Here is a 19,054-nt window from a genome sequence, read left to right on the forward strand (position 1 = left end):
ACACTATTCACAGGTGGCATCTTCTTTTCATTTGTTTTTTGCAGGGCCAACCCTGCACCTGAATTTATCACATTAACTCCTATAAGCATTGATAATTGGTATGTGAAATGTTTAGCTGTTATTTTTTTCAGCTGTCACATCAATTTAATACCACAAGCTGCTACAAGCTGCACTGAAGCAGACTAAGCCCCAAACTCTTAGTACCTGTAAATAAAAAAGTCAACTGCACTGCTACTGCATGTAAGTGAAATCCAAATTTAGCACAAGTGTCTGAAAGTTACTTTCTGATAGGCTTAGCCTGTAATATGATTTGCATGGACACATCTTCATGGTTACTGCTGAAAAGAAATTCAAAGAATTTGCTCTTAAGACCCCAAGTTCTCTTTGCACACATGGGCAATGTGTTTAGAACTGTATGCTTACAACACGTACATAAACATGCACTAAGATTACCTTCTTCAATTGTGTTTCCATCTTCAAACATTCTTCCTTCTTCTGTTCTAATGCAATCTCCAGTGTCTTGAGTCTTGAATCTTTTTTCAGTCCTGATGAAGCTAATGATGAAGCATGTTCCTTAAGATCCAGTAATGATGTCTAAATTAAAAGATGTGAAATAATTATCAAGTAAGTGCAATAGTTAGTTTCTTTTCTGTCTTTATTTTCCTCCTATTTTTTCACACTATGTTCAGGATCTAATTTAAAACCATTTTTTCAGGTTGTTTGTGTCTCTGACTTAAGACAGCTTGAATTAATTCAGGCTTTCAGGATAAAAATAAAACCTTGTCTAAATTAATTTCAAAATTGTTTTTAAAGATGGACAATTCTGTATATTGGAACTTGTGCTCCAGTGAGAGTCATGTTTAAGAAAAACTGGTTTTCAATAAAACTGTATTTAAAATCAGTTTAAACTCTTAAAACTGTATTTAAGATTAAAATCTTGTGGTTAGAACATTTAGCCACTGAGACAGTTGAAAGCATTTCTGTATATGGTTTCCACAGGGTGAAACTGATTCATGCCACCTTACTACAAAAGATATCTCAACTTCATTCTTTCTACATTATTTTTGTGCTTGCTTTTTTTTTTTCCTGTCAAATGCTGATTTCCATGTAGACAAACCCTTAGTATTCTTTCTGGGTACATATTTTTGTGTTGTTTTACTTTGACTGAGTTTTGAAAAAAGATTGCAAATACACAAGAGAGGAACAGAGAACATTTATATTTCTCCAATATAATTAAGGTAATTTGTCTAGCCAACTGGCTCATTACCAACAATCAACCTAATGAATCAAAAAAATACTCAAGAGTCTAAAGAACTGGCTGTGTTGCTTGCATAAAGGAACAAACATTATCCTCATGCTTTGGCACCCACAGCTTTGATCAATTCTGCTCCTTCCTCCCTACACCGAGACAGGGACAAGCTTGATCCCAGCCTTCCCTGTCTGTCAGCACAGCTCAGTCAATGCCACGCTGACCAGCAGCCAGCCACCACTAACAAGATTAACCGCTGCAAACAAGGGGATGGCTGCTATCCCTCAAAAGGTGGTTCTGAAACACTGACGCTTTGCAAATTCTCCAGTGATATACCAGATCAGCTTTGTTGGAAGACAATTACTATAAAGGAACAGTTTCCTTCAACTCAAACGTAACACAGAGACAACAAATAATTCCATCACAATAGATTCGTGCTGCTGGTCAACCTCTTTCTCTGTGAGATCTCCTTGTAAAATGCTGACTCTCTCTTTCAGATCCTTAATGTCTTTCTTGTAGTTGTCGATCTCTTCCTGTTTTTCTCGTTCATCTCTGTCACGCTGCTCCTTTAAACGCTCGATGGTCTTTTCCTGACAAAAGAAAGCACTCTGTGAAGGAAATCCCTCTCAGTCAATCCAGCTTCTGAGGTTCCTATCACAGCAATTCTGATACACTTGAAACGAGGAGAAGGAGTGTATTGCCATTTCTTTTCTTTGCAGTTGTAAAGATCCTCAAGAAAGAGAGAACTTGGGAAATCTGTGGAATCATTGCTGCGAAATACCAGCACTGTTAATACTGGATTCAATACTGCGAATGTTCTGGATATCTGAATGTTCACAGTGCTGTTTCAATGCAATCCAATTAATCTGATTCTGATCATCAGAATTAATCTAAACTAGGATGTATTACATATTGCTTCCTGATTCATTGAAATCTTATTTTTCTAAAATGTACAGTTAAATCAGGGCTTCTTCAGAGAAGAAGGGGTGTAGTGCCTATGTGACACTGGGATTTATATACAGTAAGAAAAGGCAACAAAATAATTTTTTGGTACACTAGATATCAGTGGAGTTTTAGATATCTTGGATTCTAAAAGGATGCAAGCCAATTCCCCAACCTCAGGGAAAGTTTAACCATAGTTCATAGAGTCTGATAGCCTAAAGGAGCTCCCCTGGGAATCATGCAAAAACATATACAGTTATCCCAAGAAGTTGTGCCACCAAAGAGAATGGGGCAGTCTGTCTCTGAGGCGGTTACCTCCCGAAAACGGAGCATTAAAAACTCCGATTTTCGGGATCATCGCTGCGGTCCCACGCCGGGAGCGCCGCCGTGCCTGCCCCACCGGCGCGTCCTGCAGCGCCCTCTAGCGGGGACGCGCAGCCGAACGGGATCGGGAGGGAGAACGGGATGGGGAACGAGATCGGGATTGGAAACGGGAACAGGATTGGAAATGGGAACGGGATGGGGAATGGGAACGGGCACAGGAACTGGATTGGGATCAGGGCAAGGGATGAGGAACAGGATCAGGATTGGAAATGGGAACGGGATTGGGAATTGGATGGGGATTGGGACAGGGATTGGGCACAGGAACTGGATTGGGAATTGGATGGGGATTGGGACAGGGATTGGGCACAGGAACTGGATTGGGATCAGGCATGGGATGGGGATTGGGATTGGGCAGCGGCACAGGATCAGGGAAAGGCATGGGATGAGGAACGGGATCAGGCACAGGAACTGGATCAGGATTGGGAACGGGAACTGGATCAGGATCAGGCACGGGATCGAGACCTGGATCAGGACTGGGCATGGGACTGGGAACTGGATCAGGATCGGGAACAGGAATGGGCAGGATCCGGGAAATGGATCCAAAAATGGCGCAGGATCAAGAATGGGCACAGGATGAGGAACAAGCGCAGGAACGGGATTGGGATTGGGCACTGGATCTGGCACAGGAATGGGATTGAGATCAGGAACAGTAACTGGATCGGGAGCCGCGCCTTGGCACAGCGCAGCAGCGGCCGGATCTGCCCAGGGAACCCGCAGCGCTCCCCACGCTCACCTTTTCTGCCAGCGCCTCTTCCAGCGTGGTCAGGGCAGTGTCCGTGTTGGTGGTGTCAGCCTGCAGGGATTTCACCCGATCCTTTAAGCTGCTCATCTGCTTCTCCTTGTCTCGCAGCTGCTCTTGAAGGTTCTCGATCTTGAATAAAACAAATCAATTTTCAGACAACAGCAAGGGAAACCAACCATAATCATCTTAGGGTATATCAAATGGTTAAAATTATTCTTAAAGCAAATGAAGCCTAGTTCTTAGAATCCTGCCTCAAAACACCAGACCTATCAAATAACAACAAGAAATAAGTAAACTTCCCAAGAGTCAGCAATAAATTCAGAGCAAGCAAGTCTGAACAGTATTCACAAGAAGAGCATAAAGAAAAGCTATTATTCCAAACTTCTGAGAATGTTGGGCACTGTGTCATAGAAGGATGACCAGCACATTAACAAATAAACACATTAAGGAAGGAAAAAAAAAATGACAAAAACCTTACTGCATATGTAAACTAAGAAAAGCACTTGATAATTAAAAACTGGTGAAGAAGTATTATTTTAGCCTTGTTTTCTGTGGATATAGGATTTCATCTGTTTAGGAGTTCTGAATATATCTTTTGATATACTCAGAAGACCTCCTTTCATGCATATATACACATCAAAAGAAACAGACACATTAACATGATGATAACATATCAAAAACAAATTTATCAACAAAGGAGTAAAGTGTACACAGATTTCTCAGTTGCTTTCTTCTTGTGTTATTCTGACAAGTTCTTCTTGCATCAGCAAATGCACATTATAAACTAATGAATGACATGTAAGGTACCCAACTCCAAAACACTTGCAGCAATACACTTTCAAAGACATTTGCAAGAAATATTGCAACCAGACAACCCCAAAGGCTACCTAGCACCATGTTCATAATGATAAACTAAAGCACTGACTAGCCTTTGGTTTCACCTGTTGGACAGCAGTTAGCAGCTGCTTGGTTACTAGAAATACAGCAACTATATCAGGTTTTACTCTTCAACCCTGGAAATCAGTTTCTGTGATTACAGAGCAAATGGCTCTGTGACACATGCACCACTACCTTTGCTATCTGTATTGAAATTACATCTGGAACACAGTAGAATGTGGGGATTGATTTAGATTCATCATTTGTTTCTATTAGGAAAAAAGTATCAGACCTCAAAGTTATGCTCAAAACTGAATTTAGGCACAACACTACAAAACAAAATTTAAGGCAACCAAAAAAACACAACCACAGACATATCATGGCAGTCAGCAATAACTGTAAGAATTGAAAATTCATTTCTTATACACTCATCTCAGTTGTTTAATGCCTTATTAGCACACACTTGGAGCTTCAAAAAGAACCCCCCTAGTTCTGAAAGGTTCTGGTGCCCACACGCAGGGCTGCCCAGGGAACAGCACGCCCAAGAGTGGCTGCTTTTGACTTCAGCAGCTCCCAGAGCCATCAGCTGTCTAGACAGGCTGGCTGTTTGGAGAGCTAACCATGAAAATACTCTACAAAGGAGGCTGAGTTATTCTTAGACTCCTGTTTACTTCTGGAGGAGAAGCACTCATCAAAGGCTCTGGCTGGCTGAAGAGGGGACAGTGCAGAGCGACTTTCTGCTGGGAGCAAACCACACACCAGGGGCAGCTAAATAATTCTGCTTCAGCACACATTAACATGCTAACCAAGGTTGCACGAGCCTAGTGTGCATTTTCATGTTTCAATGGCACAGTTTGCTGTGGCCAGAGTAAGGTGACAGCACTGTGTATGACTGCTGCACCCTCTGGTATTAAACACCCAAACAAAAACTGTAATGTGTATGAAGTGTGAACCTGTCTATTCCTTCAGTCTACATGCAAATTTTTCAATCTGGAGCAATGAACGGTGGGGTTTGTTATCACTGAGGGAACAGCAGGTATTCCAAAATATTCCCAGTCATATCTAGGCACTGCCTAAAAATCCCACTGTAGCTCCAGCTGTGCCTTTTGCAGGGTCAGGTAACTGAAGGACCCGGCCCTTACACTACAGAAAATTGAAACTGGCATTATGGGTCAAAACTGAAATATTTTTGTAATAATAGATGCAAAATTTCCCTATGAAATCACACTCAACAATAAATTGCCTTTATTCCATTTTTCTCCTAAATGTGCAGTACTATAACAAATAATAAGTAGAGGCTCTCCACAATGATATAACTTGAAGAACTTGAAGAAGAAAGCAAATAGTCTCCACTCTGTCCATACAGTTAATTAATGAAGAAATTTGCTCTTATGTCCTTGCAAGTAGTTTGAGAATCCTTCCAAAAAAGAACAGACATTGCATTCCTAAAAACAATAACAAAAAAAGCAATTCTGAACAAATTCTCAAGTAACTGATGAAAATGAAACAGGTAACCAGAACAGGGTCTTTTTTCTACCCAAGAAAGATGAAATAAACCTTGATGGAATCTCCAAGCCTTGTGGAACACACAGAGGCACAAGGATTGACAAACCTCCTCAGAAATGTTCCAAAAACCTAAGGATATATATTCCTTATACATTCCTTTCATATATATATATATATAAAATGGCATCATATTTCTAAAAAACCCAAAAAATAAAAATGAAAAGTATATACTATTTTTAATAATTAAACAATCTTTTTTTTCTTGCCATATTTACTTATTTTGCAGGGTAAAGCCAGCAATCTATGGCTAAGTTAGCAACATTATCCTCAGTGTAAAGGTACACAAGGCTACACTGGCATCATCTGCTCTGCACACCCATTTTCCCATCAATAATGATTTACTGGAATATTTTTTCCAACATTACCAGTTGTCAGGCACTATCATGCTTCAACTTGGGTGATTTATTCTTAGTTGTGTGGAACTAATTATTTTGCCTTTGAGCCCTGAAGCACAGAGTAGAGGCAAGAGAAGCTTCCTCTGGCATTCTGCTCCAAAGGCAAGGAAGCATTTTACTTCCTGCAAATACAGACTCAGTGAAAAGCCCATGCAGATGAAATTAAAAACAGCCCAGGGATTCAAAGGAAACACATCTAGCTAAATATCCATCAAGGCCACTGGATTTCCAGATTCCTCTAGTTAGAGGTTACTAGATACTGTGGATCATGCTCCAGCCAAGAAATTCTTCCATGGAGACAGTGTCCACCGTCCTGCCATGCCCCGGGGCATGAGGAAATTGAACTCTTCAAAACCAATTTCTATTCCATCAGTGACTCCTGAATAAATGAGGTGGGTTTGTGAACTGGTCATTAAAGCCCTTCCACAATGAACTTAACACTTGATAGTACTCCTGCAGAGTAGCACAGATGTGCAGAGGAGCATCTCAGAGCTCTGTTCAGCCTTCCACTCTTTTGATCACAGCTTTCCCCTGGGGGAGCAGCAATGCAAACAGGATCTCAATAATCAGAGGGGTTTCAGAAGGTTTCTGCTCCCATTCCTGTGGCACAGCCATCCAAATAAACAACAACTTCACATAAGCTGTTACTTTTCCAAACAGCTCTTCCTTGGTTTTGTAAAAGCACTATTGGTCTCCTCAGCTCCAGGGCAAATGACCACAAGGAGATGATGGATTATCACCAACCACAGGCAGAAATGTTTCTTTCACATCAGGAATACTAACATGGGGATGAAAGATGGATTTTTGGAAGAGAGAGTGGGTGAGTAAGCAGGCATGTGAGGACAGAACAGCCACAGCTCTGTCTAGGTCAAGCAAGCCACTCCCTTTAATGTAAAATTACTAATATAATAATAAAAATTTGAGAGACTACAGTCATACTTGAACTGCTGGATTCCCACAGTATGTGAGAAGCTGAAAAAGATGGGCTCACATCAAAATCAAAATGACAACATAACAGTTAAAACAGACATGACTGCATAAAAAAATATTTTAAAAAATACTGCTGAGGGGAAAAAGGAAAGAGGTTGGTGAGAGATCACCCTAAGCAGTCAGAGACTGTTCAAGAAAGCTCCATTACTGGATTTAAAATTGTTACTGTATTTCTGAAAGTCATGTTTTGGAGAACATAATGGAAGTATATAAGCAGATATTACTGGGGAGTTTTCTCAGATTAAGCTCCAGTTTTGTCCATGTCACACTGAAAACCTCACCATTATAATTGCCTTACTATTGCAAATCCTGCAAAAGTACCATTAGAACAGTCCTGCATGAACTACAAAAGTGTGTATTTAATTTAGCAATAACAGATTCTGTGAGTGTGAGAAACAAGGTCTGTCACATGAGTGAATAGCACTCACAGCACTTCACTGAATGATTTCACTGAAAGTAACATTCCTGCTATTAATTTTAAAGGTTAAATTCCCAAGACTAGCAACAATGTGAAGCTTTAGGCAAAGCATGTCTCCTTGCAAGGGTGAGATTTTTAAGTTGTTTTGAAGTTCAGGACAGATCAAACAATTTCCCTTTTTTTTCAAAAGATTTTGGCAAATGCAAATCAGAGTTTCTTCCAAAGTTCAGCTGCACTCAGTATGTCGGGTTTTTTTTTAACTTTTAGATCCAACCAATTTATATGAATATAATCACATTGTTGTCAATTTATATTCAGAGATTCTTGTTCTTGAACTATCATACTAAAAGCCATTTCAGGGAACATTGGATTAATTTTTATTTTGCTTCCCACTAAACTTTTCTTTTTACTCCTCTTCTACTTCAATGCTTTCCTGGAACATTACTGCCTTTGCAGCATCACACTGGAATCTTGTGCACTTTGGAAATGTCCTGATGTTGCTGACTTTAAAATGGAGGGATTTTGTAACATTTCAAAGTCTTTGAAATTAGCATAAAATTCTACAGAGTTTAGCTTACAAATAAAATACTTCATTGCTATGCAGCTTAGAAAGGACAACAAATTAAGGTTTGTGATGTCTACTTAAAAGCAAAACCTTAATTGTCAAATCAATTAATGGTTCACAAACAGACACCTTGCTACTGCTTCAAAAGGAAGCAACTTGCAGGCAGAGAAAAAAAAAAATCTAGGAATTCACTAGAAGGACACTTCATAAGATTAATGCCTTATTCTTGACCTCGCAATCAGGTTGACTTGAGAAAAGGAAGAAGTGCTGTGCTGATTCAAGAAATATTAACTTGTACAGACAGTTAATTTTTTGTACCTGTAGTAAAAGAGCAACAAAGAATTGACAATGATCAAACAGACTATTCTCTTTCCATTGCCTTTTTGCACAAGGGTGCTTTTTAAGTATATTTATATCACCCAGAACAACAGTTAATCTATGTTTATGTAAATAATCTCTATTTCTATTTGTTTTCCTTTGTCCTCCATTCTTTTGCATGCCCAGCCAACCTCTAGTAGCACCAGTTTGCTGACAGATCACTGCAAAGCAGAACTAAGAAAAACAGCATAAAGTGAATTATAATTCTACTATCTTCTAAACAGTAAAGGTTTTTACTGTACTGTCACAATCCCTGTAACACGCAGTATTTAAAGCAGATCTTTCAAATCATATTGTCAAAATGTTACTACCATGTTCGCAAACCTTCTCTTCTGCTAATCAATACCTTGAATTTCCTTCAAACCTAGCACAATCCTGTCATTAAAGTTTGCTTCTTCTGAAAACTAAGAGAAGTTTTTCTTACAAGCTTCTAAAGATACTCCAGTACAATTCAAACCAGGGGAAAAAAATTAGGAACCCAAGAGTTAAAACTGATTTTTGAGCTGGTAAATGTACTGAAATTCACATTGTCAGGGGAGCCAATGTATATGTTGTTCTTAAGCACTGTCTCAGTTCCAAAGCACTGCCTAGAAAATATTATGCATTAGCAATGACTCACATCCTCAGACAGCTGTAAACCAGTTAAATTTAGTTGTGGAATTGCATCATCCTGAGGAGGTTCAATAATACCAATAGCCTGACCCAGTTAAAAGCAGAGTGTTTGAATCAAAATCCCACCATGGGCTCTGGTCAGTCCAAGGCAGGGTTTGAGCTGAGAGGGAAAGCAAAGCAGATCTTTGCAGCCCACTGACACTGCCTGTGTCTCATACAGGTATCAGTATGAATGGACAACACTTTCTGTAAAATGCCATCAAATAACAGAAGTATAAAACCTGATCATAAGAGATTTGACTTGGCAATATTTTGGCCAGTTGATTATTTACATACGGTTAATTCCATAATCCATTTAAAATTCTGTATCATTTGTTTATCTTAGAGCTCCTCTGAGCGACCCCTTTTGTTGGTATTCATCAGGTAAGAGACTGCAGCCATTATCCACCACCAATATTTCAACCTCAGCTGTCCATCAAGGCAATTTGTTGGTTCCAACTTGAGTCTGATACTTTCATTCCACAAGTAATTCAAAACAAAACACTGCTATCACATGCACCAAAACAAAACAGTTTAAACTCTGCTGCTCCTCTTCAATGAAATTTAGATATTACTCATTTATTTCATATTTATTAAAATGTCATTGTACTGAGAAACATAATTGAAATCATCTGGTAATTAATTTCCCAATCTAATTTTTAATTTTTAAATCTAATTATGAATAACATCCATTTTGCTGAAATCCTGGCCTGATCACACAGAATAACATCATGCTAATTCTCCTTTCAGCTGTGTCCTGATATTATGAAGCAATCTCTAAGGCTGTATTTACCAAAGTTTTACTCCTACGACCTACCAAACACAAAAGGATTAAAAACCCAACTATTCTGAGGACATTTACTCACTCCTGTTCCAAGTCTCTGAATAGGCTTTGACAAAAATGTGCACAGATTTGACTTAGGAAAGCTCATTACAGAGAAAACGTAAATAGTACAAATCGGAATAATTTCATATTGATGGATCCCAAATGTTCAAAGAAAGAAAAATCAGAAGTACTTTATTGTGCAAGGCTGATAAACAAGTGGGAAAATTGAACCTAGTAATCATTAAGTTAGAGTTGATATTGTAAGAAGATTTTGTAATAGATAGAGCTGATTTTGTAAGAAGCAGAATAAAACTAACAAGTTGTGACATTACTTTTAGAACATCTCAAGGTTCATAAGGTTTACACTTAAAGTAACATTTTAGAAGTGTAAAGTGAAGAAGTTTTTACACTAACAATTAAACTTCTTTGCTTGGATAACCCATGTGCCATATTTCACTGATAATTAGTGTGAAACAAACAGTCCTCGCCCTCTGGCAACTTGATCTCTGTTACTCAGCAATACCGATGATGTTTTCCTGACTTGTTTGAGATTCTGGTTCTACACAGAGTAAGGACACTGCAACACTGATATCTCCTGGTTAGAGACACACAGTACAGTGCTACATATCAACTCACAGCAGAAAAAAAGGTCAAGAAAAGACACAAAGAGGAAAGGCTGAACTCCTCAGAGCACTGAGAGAGCCAAGAATGGAAATCAGGGAGCAGAAAAGACCAACCACTGAGGCAGAGCAATGGATAGGTTGGGAACATGGGATTTAATGCTGATTATAAAGGAAATCCTCACAGCAAACTAAACTCCATTTACATTATCATTTAGGCTCACTCAAGCAGAAGGCTGTACAACTTGAACAAAGACTTTAAATTAAATTACGATTCAGCCACTGAATTACTTTGACCAAATCACTGATTTATTATGATCAAAGATACACTGTAGGGTAAAACTGAGGGAAGACCTCTGGAAAGGAGGGATGCTTCTAATCCCAGTGTACAACACGGCCAGTCAGCTGTGATTGTCCTGCTTCATTCTCTTGGAAAGGATATGGACTGATGAATAGCAAGGGATTAGGAATTCATACTGTAAATAGTAAATATGAGTACGTGTATGTGTGTGTGTATTTTTCAGTATTTAGCTATCACTGCTCTTACAGAATTACTTTAGAACACAATGATACGTGACTAAATATCAAACTCTACATTAGTTAGTGCTCCATACTCATAAACCCCTAAAAATTTTTAAAACCTAATGTACTAAATTAGTACCATTATTTGCTGGGACCTCTTCATCATGCAGAGGAGCATCCTAAGCAGCAAATGCATGCTGTCCTGAGACAAAGGGAACTTAGTTTCTCTGCTGACTCTACTCCTTGCTGACCAGCTTTCTTACCCTTTGGGTGAAATCACAGATTAGAAAGATGTTAATATATTTGTGCCTTATGATAGTCCTAAAGAATGTATAAATTTGTGCAGAGACCCAACTTTGCAGACTGTTTAGCACAATGGGTTCAAAATTCACTCCTGCATCCAGGAAACTATTGACTTAAACTGCCAAATTACTCTTTCCCTGTTCTAGTGCAGACTCCTAAGCTGACTAACACAATCACTAATGTCTGTTCCAGACACAGCTCAGACAAAACTCCCAGGGGCACAAAACGCCTGGTGACCAAAGCCCTGGAAATTGTGAAGCCTCACAACCCAGAGAGCAGTGAAAAGCCATGTGAGGATGAATGAAGTAAGCAACCTCAAAAGTGGCACATGCCCTTGCTTTTCCTGCCTCTTCAATCTCGGGGAAGTTTGTGTTTGTCTTGCACAACAGTGAACGCACCAACAAAGCTTATTAGCTTTATCTTGCCAGAAAAACTACACTTTTAACTCATAATGAAGGCAAGGGGCCCCAGAGCTGGCTGGCTTCCCAGATCCCTCCAATAAACCAGAATTACCTATGAGTAATGCCCTGTCTCACCAATCAAGAGGTTATCTCTAGGCCCAAGAAGAACTTAGTATTAAGTGACTTCTTCTCTTTGAAGGATACTAGAAAAGTTCCTTCCACATAGATGACAGATTTGCCAAATTTGCTGAGTTGTGGTTTCAGATAATACCAGACACTGCAGTTGAGTTTTCTTGTAACTGAGCTGTTGCTATCCATCTTGTGTGACACTGTTAGAGCAGCGTGCATCAGTTTAAAACCCTTCCTCACCCAGTTGCAATAGCTGAACTACCTCATTAACCAACCTCATAGGCCTGCTTGCCTTCTTTGTGTGAGCCGACTCATCTACAAGGGTTACTTCAGAAAAAAAAAAACCAATCAAGCACTTTAGTTACTAAAGTCAACAGGCAAGATTCTCTAATAGCATCAATATAAATGGAGAGAGTATTCCTTATATTAGTTCTCAAAAAAAGAAACTGACTTGCTATCTTTCACACAGAGCAACATCTAATTTTCTAAAAGAGTATTAGCATACATCTGGAAATATAGGTACATATATAATACAGATGTTTTTATTTTTACTGTGGCACCACAAAATGCTCAACAACAAAAAAAAAAGTAATATAAAGAAGCACATTCTCCCTTTAAAAATTCTAAATTATAACATAGGCAGGCACAAAACCTTATTTTGAACCCAGTAGGTTTTTCTGCCATAGATGCTGCAGTAGCACTAAAAATTACTGTAACAGCATAAGTAGTCTTTTCCTCGGGTAAATTCCTGGAGAACACACTGCCATCTCTACCAGCACCTGCAAACTATGGACTATCTGGAAAATGCTGTCTCAAGATAAGCTTGTAGACCTTTTAGGATCCATATTCTAATCAGAAAAATGTATGTTATTAAATGACTCAAAGGAATCAAAGACACCAAATCTTTGGGATGTTCCTGAAGCTGCTGTAAAAAACTCTGTATGGTAATAAGCTACCTTTAAAACTGAACTAAGCAAAGAGCTTAAAAGTGATATGAAGAAACTGGCTGCCCTAATATAATCTTGTTAGTTGCGTATTCATGGAAGAAAAAAAAAATCCACAACACACCATGTCACCTGAGCTGGGCTGCAATTACTCTGAAAGGTCTTAATGGAATGTCAGAGAACTGGAAAGTCAAAATGGGGGGGTAAGAATCCTACTCTGAATGTGGTCATGGCTCACTGTAAAATGAAAATAAATTCTTGTGCTGAATTTGAACTTACTTAATGAAGCCTTTTCAGTCTTCTTTGGTACTTTCATTGCTACCACAAGTAGTATTTTGAGAGAAATGAGGGATTAAAAGCCTGCCTAATTTTTCTTATTATTCTTCTAACTGAAGATAATACTATTGACATTATGAATGTCAATAAAAATCCCACCCCCCATGGTAAAGCAATTCTAAAAGTATACTGGTGAAAAGAGAAGCTACTGTAGCATCTTGGACACAAAGGGTAACCAATAAGCCAGAATAACTTCTAGAAATTTCTAAAAGGCACAAATTTCAATTTTGTCTTGTCCAGTGGTCATCAGCAGGCCTGTGACAGGAAGGTCTGAATGAAACAAAAAGCAGCAGCACAAGAGGTTTGATATCCCTTCAGGGACACAGAGAAACAAGTTCCCCACGGCCCCCCAGGACACATCTTTGAGGTCACATCTGTCAGATTTAATAAAGAAGCTGACACAAACCCTGTGGGGACGTTTGGTCTTTTTTGTGGCATTTGAAATCTCTGAACTGGGTTTAGAACCAGCTCAGTGGCATGACCTGAGACCTGGAGTAAAAAGAGCAGAAGTAGAGCTCTGAGAGAGACTTACAGAAACACTCCCCTAATTGGGCTGGGTAAGGCCCTGAGCTCCTGAACAAACAGGAACTATTTCATCAACTCCAGCTGGGCAGAAAGTGCAGCACATCCACCTTGCCCTCCCTCCCGAGTCTGGGCTGATGAGCTGAGCCTGTGTGCTGCTCCTCCTTAAATGCCCATGATTCAAGCACATTAAAAACAGAGGATAAAAGTGGTTACAACAGCCTGGTCAGAGAGTGAAAAAACAGGTTGTGTTTTCTCACAGTAGACTGGTAAGACTTAAAGACTTTTTAAGGAGTTGTAGAAACAATAATAACTAGTTAGTACAATCTGTTTTCTTACTGTTTTTCTGTTCTTCATAAAGACTGTTTGTAAGGAAGATGTTTTTGTTAGTTAACCAATCAAGCAGAATGAGTCAAATAAAAGAGAGAATTTTTTGTATTTAACACACTCCTCCTACAAACCAGCCTTCAAGTGAATTTGTATCATTTCTAACTCAAAGGCAAGAGATAAGCTCGCTCACAGGAGTTTTACAGAGGCAAAAAACCATCCAGTCTGAAACAGGAGGGCACATGCACACCCACTTTGTAAATGAACATGAGCCCACCTTTGCTGTGCCAGCCTTTGCCCTTTCTGCTGAGCTATTCTCTGCTGAGTTCACACAAATACAAACTCGGGCACACTGCAGGTATCACCAAGCCATTGCCCACAGTGTGGACACTGTGGCACTTTTAAGCACTAAATGCCATCGTTGGGAGAGCTCAAAGGCATGTCTCAAAGTCCAGCCTGAATTTCATGAATTCTTAGAAAACCAGATATTCATTAGCTTGGTTGGCAAGTTCAAGGTCACACCTTGGGTGAAACTGCCATAAATTGAATTAGATCTTTGAAAATGCAGTTCCTTCTCTGAGCTCTCTCCTCTCCTCAGGGTTGTGGGAGAGGAGGTATCTGAGAAGGTAAACCTACTTCAGAGATGACGGAATAGAAGGAAAATAAACTTTAAAGCACAAACACTGCACTTCAAAGTTAGGAATACTAAACCAACTATGAGCACCACTGATTTTAAACAACTGAGTTATACATTTTGTTTGCTGTCCTCCTCTCCTGCCACACAGTATTTCTAATCATTAAGCACAAGATATTTATTCTGATTTCCAAGATTTCTGGGAAGCAGAGGACATTAATCTTCTATGGAGAAAGGCAATGCTTCTTATTCAAAAGTGCAGGAACATTTGAAACCTTCCCAAATTCTAGCTGAACAAGTCAGCACAGCCACCAAAGAAAAAAAATCTGTGTTCTTCCTTTCTCACAGGTCAATTATCACACAGAGCATGGGAAGCTGCCAAAAACACTGCTATGTTCAGACACTAAAACTTGCATTTTATTTGCCTGCAGCTGCACTGCACAAAGAAGGGAGTGTTAACCCCCCTCCCCAAGACAAAACACGGCCTACCCCCAAAGCAAGAGGTGATTGATTCCCTGTTGGATTTTTTTTCTTTCAGTGTATTATTACTTATCTTTTGTCCCAAATGCCATTTCCCTAAAATGCTGTGATTGCAAAATATTGATTTTTTTTCTCATTTCTTTTCATCCTTGTTTACCAGCACAGATATACAGATATATCAAAAGGAGTAATGAAGCACCATTTAATGTTTTTCAGGTTCAGATTTCAAATTTGCTCAGCATGGTCCCTATTTTATTTTCAAAGATGTTCTCCCCTGGCCTTCAGTTCTAACAGTTTAAAATGAGATTTTATGCAAGATCCGTTTTAAATGAAATGAGAAAAAAAATAATCCCAAAGCTCTATAAAACTTAGTTTTTGCATTATATTTTCAGATATAAAGCCAAAGTTTCCAAATTTCTAGCATATGCCCTAATTCTTTTGTCTAAAATAAAGGTACTATCAAGCAGCATCACTGTATGAGGTTAGAACTGGAAAAACTCCAGGATTTAAAATGTGAAGCATCTGGTTTCCTCAGCAACCCAGAAAATCTATTTCGGTGCCTACTGAGTATCAGTGATGATGCCAATTGTCATGTTAATTTTTCAGACCTTTGCTGTTCATAATCTTCTTCTGTGTCATTTAACTGATCTCTGATCAGCCAGTAAACTTCCATTACTTTCTTCACCTTGATTTTTGGATGACTAAAAAGTAGACTTTGCAGCTCACCAGCTTCATTCAATACAACAAAAATAATGGTTCATAAAGCAAAGCAAGAGGTGGTCTGTGTCAATGAATCCAAATAGAAACCCCAAAAAAGGGTTTTAAATAATTTTAAAGGCATTTTAAATAATGTTTTGTTTCAACAGAAGCAATTTAGGATAGCAGTAATGGGCACCATGCCAAACAATTCCTTGCCAGTGTCATCAGAAAAGGAGATTGCACATCTAAAACACTCACAGAAAATAAAAAAATCATCAGGTCCAAATACCCATTCAACTATGGCTACATTCTAGTACAGGCAATCTCTAAATTCCAAAAGAAGTAAGCAACTCTTCTTAAATGGCCAAGTTATGCAAGTAACTAATTTTTAATAAATTCTGTTATTTTCAGATCTTTATCACTTTAGCTTTTTGCTGCAAATTTTCTTTGTACCTAGCATTAAAAAATATTAGTGTGCAAAATTGAGTTGATTAGAATACAACTTCAAAAATATCTAACTTCAAAAATGTCTGAGTAAATGCTGAAGGAAGAGTACTTGGTGAAAACTGATTGAATACTAATCCAATTCTTGATTTGATAAATTCCTTCAACTTGCCACATCTTTACCCTGTTCCTTCTCATAACTGCTGCTTCCAAATACATATTATTTCCATACAAAAATAGTAATTAACAGTATACAAGAAAAGCACTTTTTGTACCACGTGCCTTTCACTGATCTTCCACTGTATTCAGTTGAAATGCCTGAGTAGCACTTAAACCATGTCAATAAACTCAAAACAAACATTTACTATCAGATAACTAAGCCAGAAGGAGAAAAACGCAGGCAAATTGCTATCTATAATACCTAGGACCTATGAGATACTTTAAGCTAGACTTTAGATCTTCAACTAGAATCTAAGACTAAAACCTGATCTGTGTGAACATACCAATTTGTAATCAGAGGAAGGAATAAAAAATACAATTATGCATGGAGGTAAAAGTTTAAAAATTGCCTTTTTTTTCAAATTGCAATAAAATTCTGAATGTCCTGGAAGAACTGAAAGATAGCACTTGGATAAAGCAGAAAACAAGATGTGCACTTTAATAAGATGCACTCTAGAAATGCAAAACTAAAAAAACCAAATCACAGTTTACAAGAATTAAGAGAAAAATATTTATATGAAAGGAGCTACAGGCTTCTGAGTTTCCAGGCAGAGGGCAGAGATAGCTATCTGTGCAGTCAAAAAAGAACAGCCATATATACCAGATAAAAATGAGGCTTCATAATTTTTCCCTAGCACCTGAAACCTGAAGATTTTATGCAAGTTCTCATACCTTCCACAATAATACATATTAAAAAATCAGACAAGTCCTTCCTTAGATATTTTCTCAAGCTCTGCTTTTCTGGAAAAACGTTAAAGAGAACAAGAAAATGCAAATCCCTTTCTATAGAAAATCCCACACCTAGTCTTCAATTCCAGGTCCGGACAAGTAATTAAAAATCTGAGTTGAAGACATCAATCCTTGAACTTTAAAGGCCTGAACTTCCAGTTTTTTATCCTGGGCTACACAAAAACCAAAAAGGAATTCCATATTGCACCACAAACCTCAGATAAAAGAATTGTCACCTGGATTCTCCACAAGAATATTCTAGGTTAGCTAGTTACACTTTGAATTTACAACTATCACAATTTAACTGTTGATGTTAAAGAAAATGCCTGCAGCAACTTCAAGGCTAAAGCAAATTCAAATCTCTGTATGACATTCTAGTTAGCAGCAGGAAATAGACATTTTTCTACAGATAGGTTTTTGTATTTTATACAGAGAAGCTGAGGATGCTCCATCCCTGGAAGCATTCAATGCCAGGCTGGACAGGGCTTGGAGCACTGGTTTAGAGGAAGGAATCCCTGCCCATGGCAGGGGGAACTGGACCTGGATGATCTTTAAAGTAAGTCCATTTCAGCCCAAAGCATTTTATGGTGTTTTGTTTCAGTGGGTTTTGTCTTGTTCTTGTTTAAGAAGTTCACAGACAGGTTTACAGAACACCACAAATCACAGTGTTATTCTCAGTGGAGCTATCCAAGAGAACAGGACCTCAACACTTTCACTCTTAAAAGCCTGGGTCCTTTCTTTCCAACCTGAAAAGACCAGGTACATTCACTTGAAGGAACAGTCCTGAAAAACCAGGTCAGATGCATGAAGACACAAAATGGAACTGTCTCAATATGGATTACAGAGGTCTCAAAAAAAACAAGTATTAAAAAAAAGAGCCTTTAGAGCCGCCTATAAATGATCTAATGAAAGATCCTTCTCAAGTGTCAAGTAGAGCAAGAAACTGTGTGAAAAAGGAGTGTAAGAGTGAATGGAAATAAAACAACCTCAGTGACATTTAACATTTACACAAATGTCAGACTCCCCACCCCTTGGTTAAAAATTCAACTGGGATCTCAATCTGTGTCTGGAGGGTGCACGACCAGTTTTGTAAAACAAAAAGAAACACAGCACAAAAAATCAGAAATCTGTGTTTCTAAAAATATGAACAGCCAAAAAAATGAGACCATGAAGACTGGGAATTAGGGGTCTGCTTCAGAATTATTAATTACTTATTTATGGCTGAAGTCCATGCCTGAACTTCCATTCCTGCATGACATTTGCTGTAACAGAACTGAACATGACCTAAACCCTCATGATTTATGGTTACAGACAAGAAGAAAAGGCATTGGCCAGGCATCAAAAATTAATCAATATTCTGAACTATTTATATCACAAGAATTCTGTAAAATTGTTTAAAGGTCCAAGAAAAAAAGAAATAGAACTAACCCCCACATCCTCAGCCTAATACAGTGAATAAGAGCTCCAAGAATAGCTTCTCTAAAGATTAAGGAAAAAAAAATGTTCTTCAAATTAAAATTTATGGCAGTACTTGCATTTCTCTGTTTTTACCCTGTGCAGAGGAAAACTGGGATATAAACTGGGATATACTGTGTGTGCAATTTGCCACCAATCATCCATAATGACATCTCTTGCCCTAGGCCTCAATGCCCTTTGGGATGCCTCTCTAATTTGTCTGACACAGTCTACATATTTTTTTGACCCAGACCTCACCCAGTTCACTGATAAGGTCTACGTTTTCTTATCTAAAAAGATATGAAGGA

General features: G+C 38.5%; 1 protein-coding gene across 10 annotated transcripts in view; it reads right to left on the reverse strand.

Annotated features, from left to right (window-relative positions):
* ERC1 (ELKS/RAB6-interacting/CAST family member 1) overlaps nucleotides 1-19,054 on the reverse strand; it is a 271,131-nt gene that overhangs the window by 166,623 nt on the left and 85,454 nt on the right. For all 10 annotated transcript variants that reach the window (XM_063153879.1, XM_063153874.1, XM_063153880.1 and 7 more), the window contains 3 exons: nucleotides 3,309-3,446; nucleotides 1,699-1,839; nucleotides 454-594 (listed from right to left, as the gene is read on the reverse strand). In XM_063153879.1, the coding sequence (XP_063009949.1) occupies nucleotides 454-594; nucleotides 1,699-1,839; nucleotides 3,309-3,446 (420 nt within the window). The remainder of the gene's footprint in view (nucleotides 1-453; nucleotides 595-1,698; nucleotides 1,840-3,308; nucleotides 3,447-19,054) is intronic.

The sequence above is a fragment of the Melospiza melodia genome, chromosome 4 (genome assembly GCF_035770615.1).
Source record: "Melospiza melodia melodia isolate bMelMel2 chromosome 4, bMelMel2.pri, whole genome shotgun sequence".
In the NCBI taxonomy this organism is placed as follows: Eukaryota; Metazoa; Chordata; class Aves; order Passeriformes; family Passerellidae; genus Melospiza; species Melospiza melodia.